General features: G+C 35.1%; 1 protein-coding gene across 1 annotated transcript; it reads left to right on the top strand.

Moving 5' to 3' along the window:
* Positions 1 to 128: 128 nt before the first annotated feature.
* Jrkl (Jrk-like) lies at positions 129 to 3,080 on the top strand. The gene has a single exon (NM_001033181.1). The coding sequence runs from the start codon at positions 216 to 218 to the stop codon at positions 1,785 to 1,787; it is 1,572 nt and encodes a 523-aa protein (NP_001028353.1). The 5' UTR covers positions 129 to 215; the 3' UTR covers positions 1,788 to 3,080.
* Positions 3,081 to 3,307: the final 227 nt, after the last annotated feature.

Below are 3,307 nucleotides of genomic sequence, written 5' to 3'. Positions count from 1 at the left end.
ATTCCGGTCACAGCAGTATTAAATCACAAGTCTATAGTCCCGATTATCCGCGAGGATGTGAGGCCTCCTCAGCCTCACTTCTGGTAAAGGCCTGCCCGCAAAATTTCCTGTCACCTTCTGCCTTGCCCTTGCTAGCCTCAGCGTCTGGGCTGCAGAGGCTGAAACAGGTCGAGTGTTCTTAAGGATTGCTACAGAGTGAGTTCCAGATTCTCACCATGTCAGGGAAGCGGAAGCGTGTGGTATTGACTATTAAAGATAAACTTGATATAATAAAGAAACTTGAAGATGGAGGCTCATCCAAGCAATTGGCGGTGATTTATGGAATTGGTGAAACAACAGTCAGGGATATAAGAAAAAATAAGGAAAAGATCATAACTTATGCAAGCAGCTCTGATTCCACAAGTCTTCTGGCCAAGAGAAAGTCTATGAAGCCATCCATGTATGAGGAACTAGATAAAGCAATGTTAGAATGGTTCAATCAGCAGCGAGCGAAAGGGAATCCCATATCTGGACCAATTTGTGCCAAACGGGCAGAGTTCTTTTTTTACGCTTTGGGAATGGATGGTGATTTTAACCCTTCTGCTGGTTGGTTAACACGCTTTAAGCAGCGGCACAGTATTAGAGAGATTAACATTAGAAATGAACGATTAAATGGAGATGAGACTGCAGTGGAAGATTTTTGTAACAACTTTAGAGATTTTATCGAACAAGAAAATCTGCAGCCAGAACAGATCTACAATGCAGATGAAACTGGACTCTTTTGGAAATGCCTACCTTCCAGGACTACAGTAATTAAAGGTAAATGTACTGTCCCTGGGCACAACTTAGGTGAAGAAAGAATCACCGTTATGTGTTGCACCAATGCAACAGGCTTGCACAAACTTAAACTTTGTGTTGTGGGCAAAGCAAGGAAACCTCGTTCCTTCAAGTCAACTGACACCTTAAACCTGCCTGTCTCTTATTTTAGCCAGAAAGGTGCATGGATGGATCTCTCCATTTTCCGACAATGGTTTGATAAGATTTTTGTGCCTCAGGTTCGAGAGTACTTAAGATCTAAAGGCTTGCAGGAAAAAGCAGTGCTCTTGCTGGATAATTCCCCAACACATCCAAATGAAAATGTCCTGAGGTCAGATGATGGTCAAATATTTGCTAAATATTTACCACCTAATGTAGCTTCATTGATTCAGCCCTTGGGTCAGGGAGTCATAGCAGCCATGAAAAGAAACTATCGTGCAGGTCTTCTCCATAACAATTTGGAAGAAGGTAATGACCTGAAATCATTCTGGAAGAAGCTGACTCTGTTGGATGCACTTTATGAAATAGCAATGGCATGGAACTTAGTAAAGCCAGTTACTATTAGCAGAGCTTGGAAACAGATTCTTCCTGCCATAGAGGAAAAAGAAGGGTTGGACTTTGATGAAGATATTTCTGGTGCTACTGTGGCTACCATTTTACAGCATACCAAAGGACTGGAAAATGTGACTCCTGAAAATTTGGAAAAGTGGCTTGAGATTGACAGTACTGAGCCAGGGTATGAAGTGTTAACTGACAGTGAAATCATCAGAAGAGCCCAAGGCCAGACAGATGAATCCAGTGAAAATGATGAGGAAAGAATTGAACTGATTCCAGAGAAACATATAAATCACACAACTGCTCTCCAATGGACAGAGAATTTGTTAGATTATCTAGAACAGCAAGGTGATATGATTCTACCTGACAGACTGGTAATACGTAAGCTTAGAGCCACCATCAGAAATAAACAGAAAATGACAAACCCAGGTCAATAACAGCATTTGAATATTATCGTTGTTACTTTGCAATGTGGTGTAATTTTATTCATGTTATACATTGTCAAACATAATTCTGTGAAGTACATATCCAAAGTATATCTGAAGTGATTTAAGGATTATGTGTTCCATTATGTGTTTTATCCCCTTATTTGTAAAAACAGAGCTACTTCTGTGTATATATAAGTGACACTCATATATTTGTTTCTGTGAATTAGTGATCTCTAGGAGTGGCATTCCTTACGTTTTCTAGCTTTAAAAGTTACAGTGAACAGATTGAGCACTTTCCTGAATTCTTTTGCTTGAATTTTGAGAACTGCAATAGAAATCTTTTCTTGTGCTAACCATATTAAATGGTTGTCCGCTTTTTGTATTTGTATAGGCTGAGAGTTAAATAATTACATTTTAGGATGATATATAATATAAAAATAAAATTCAATAACAATGGTGGAAATCTATGAATTATAAAAACTAGAATAATTTGTTTTCTTACTTTTTTGTGGGTGGAAAAGATAATTCTGGAAATGAATTACATGTACGAAGTAATTTTAAATGAGAGAAACCGGAAAGCTGATTTTTGGGAGTTATCAATTCATTTGAAAGAAACTGGGTATTAAGAATTTGGGAAACAATGGGTTATTTATCCAAAGAAAAATAATCTGGCTTTTTATTTTGAGTTTAATAACAGTACAGAATTATTTACTTAATTTTTCATGAATTTTAAATTATTACATGTAATAGTAACTCCCACTAATATTTGGGGAACATCTGAAATTTGAAAGTTAACTTTAAAAAATCTTTAGAACTATCTATAACTTGAAAAGCTTTTGTCATACTTGGCTGATTTAAACAAAGTTTTTATTTTAGGTAATTTATATGTTTCTATTCTGTTTTTTTTTTTTTTTAAGAAAGCACAAATAACTGGGACGTGCTAGATATAATAATTGTTAATTTTTTGACACAAAAAGGAATTCTGTAATTTGTCCTAAGAATTTTGACAGATTTTCTTAATTCTGCTAATCTAACTATTGAAAATAGTTTGCATATGTTACAATTACTATAATTTAAAAGAAAAGTATTTTTATTATAGCATGTCTGAGCTCAAAACTTATTAAAAAAAAGAATTGGTCACAGTTTTGAATGTTTTGATTTTTCCATTGGGATGTCTTGGGATTCTAAAACTTTTAAAGAGATTTTTATCCTTCTGTATTTCTGTTATATTTATATTATATATGTGTGTGTGTCTGCCTAGAGTTTTCAAAGTACTACTTTATGATAAAGTGTTTAAAATTGTGTTTGTTTAATTCTCAGTGCCTATGGGAAGAAAAACATTAGAAGTAAACATGGATATTAAATTAGAACAATTATTAGCAAAATTGCATATAAATTTTTTATAAAATGAAAATATACACTATAAAACTTCTTCCTTCCTCTCTCACTCTTTCTTTCTTCCTTTCTTTCTTCCTCCCTTCCTTCCTTTCTTTTCCTTCCTCTCTCTCTCTCTCTCTCTCTCTCTCTCT

The sequence above is a fragment of the Mus musculus genome, chromosome 9 (genome assembly GCF_000001635.26).
Source record: "Mus musculus strain C57BL/6J chromosome 9, GRCm38.p6 C57BL/6J".
Classification (NCBI taxonomy): domain Eukaryota; kingdom Metazoa; phylum Chordata; class Mammalia; order Rodentia; family Muridae; genus Mus; species Mus musculus.
This window is presented reverse-complemented; position numbering and strand designations above follow the sequence as displayed.

Coding starts and splice junctions, on each gene's coding strand:
- Jrkl (NM_001033181.1), top strand. CDS start 216: ATGTCAGGGAAGCGGAAGCGTGTGGTATTGACTATTAAAGATAAACTT.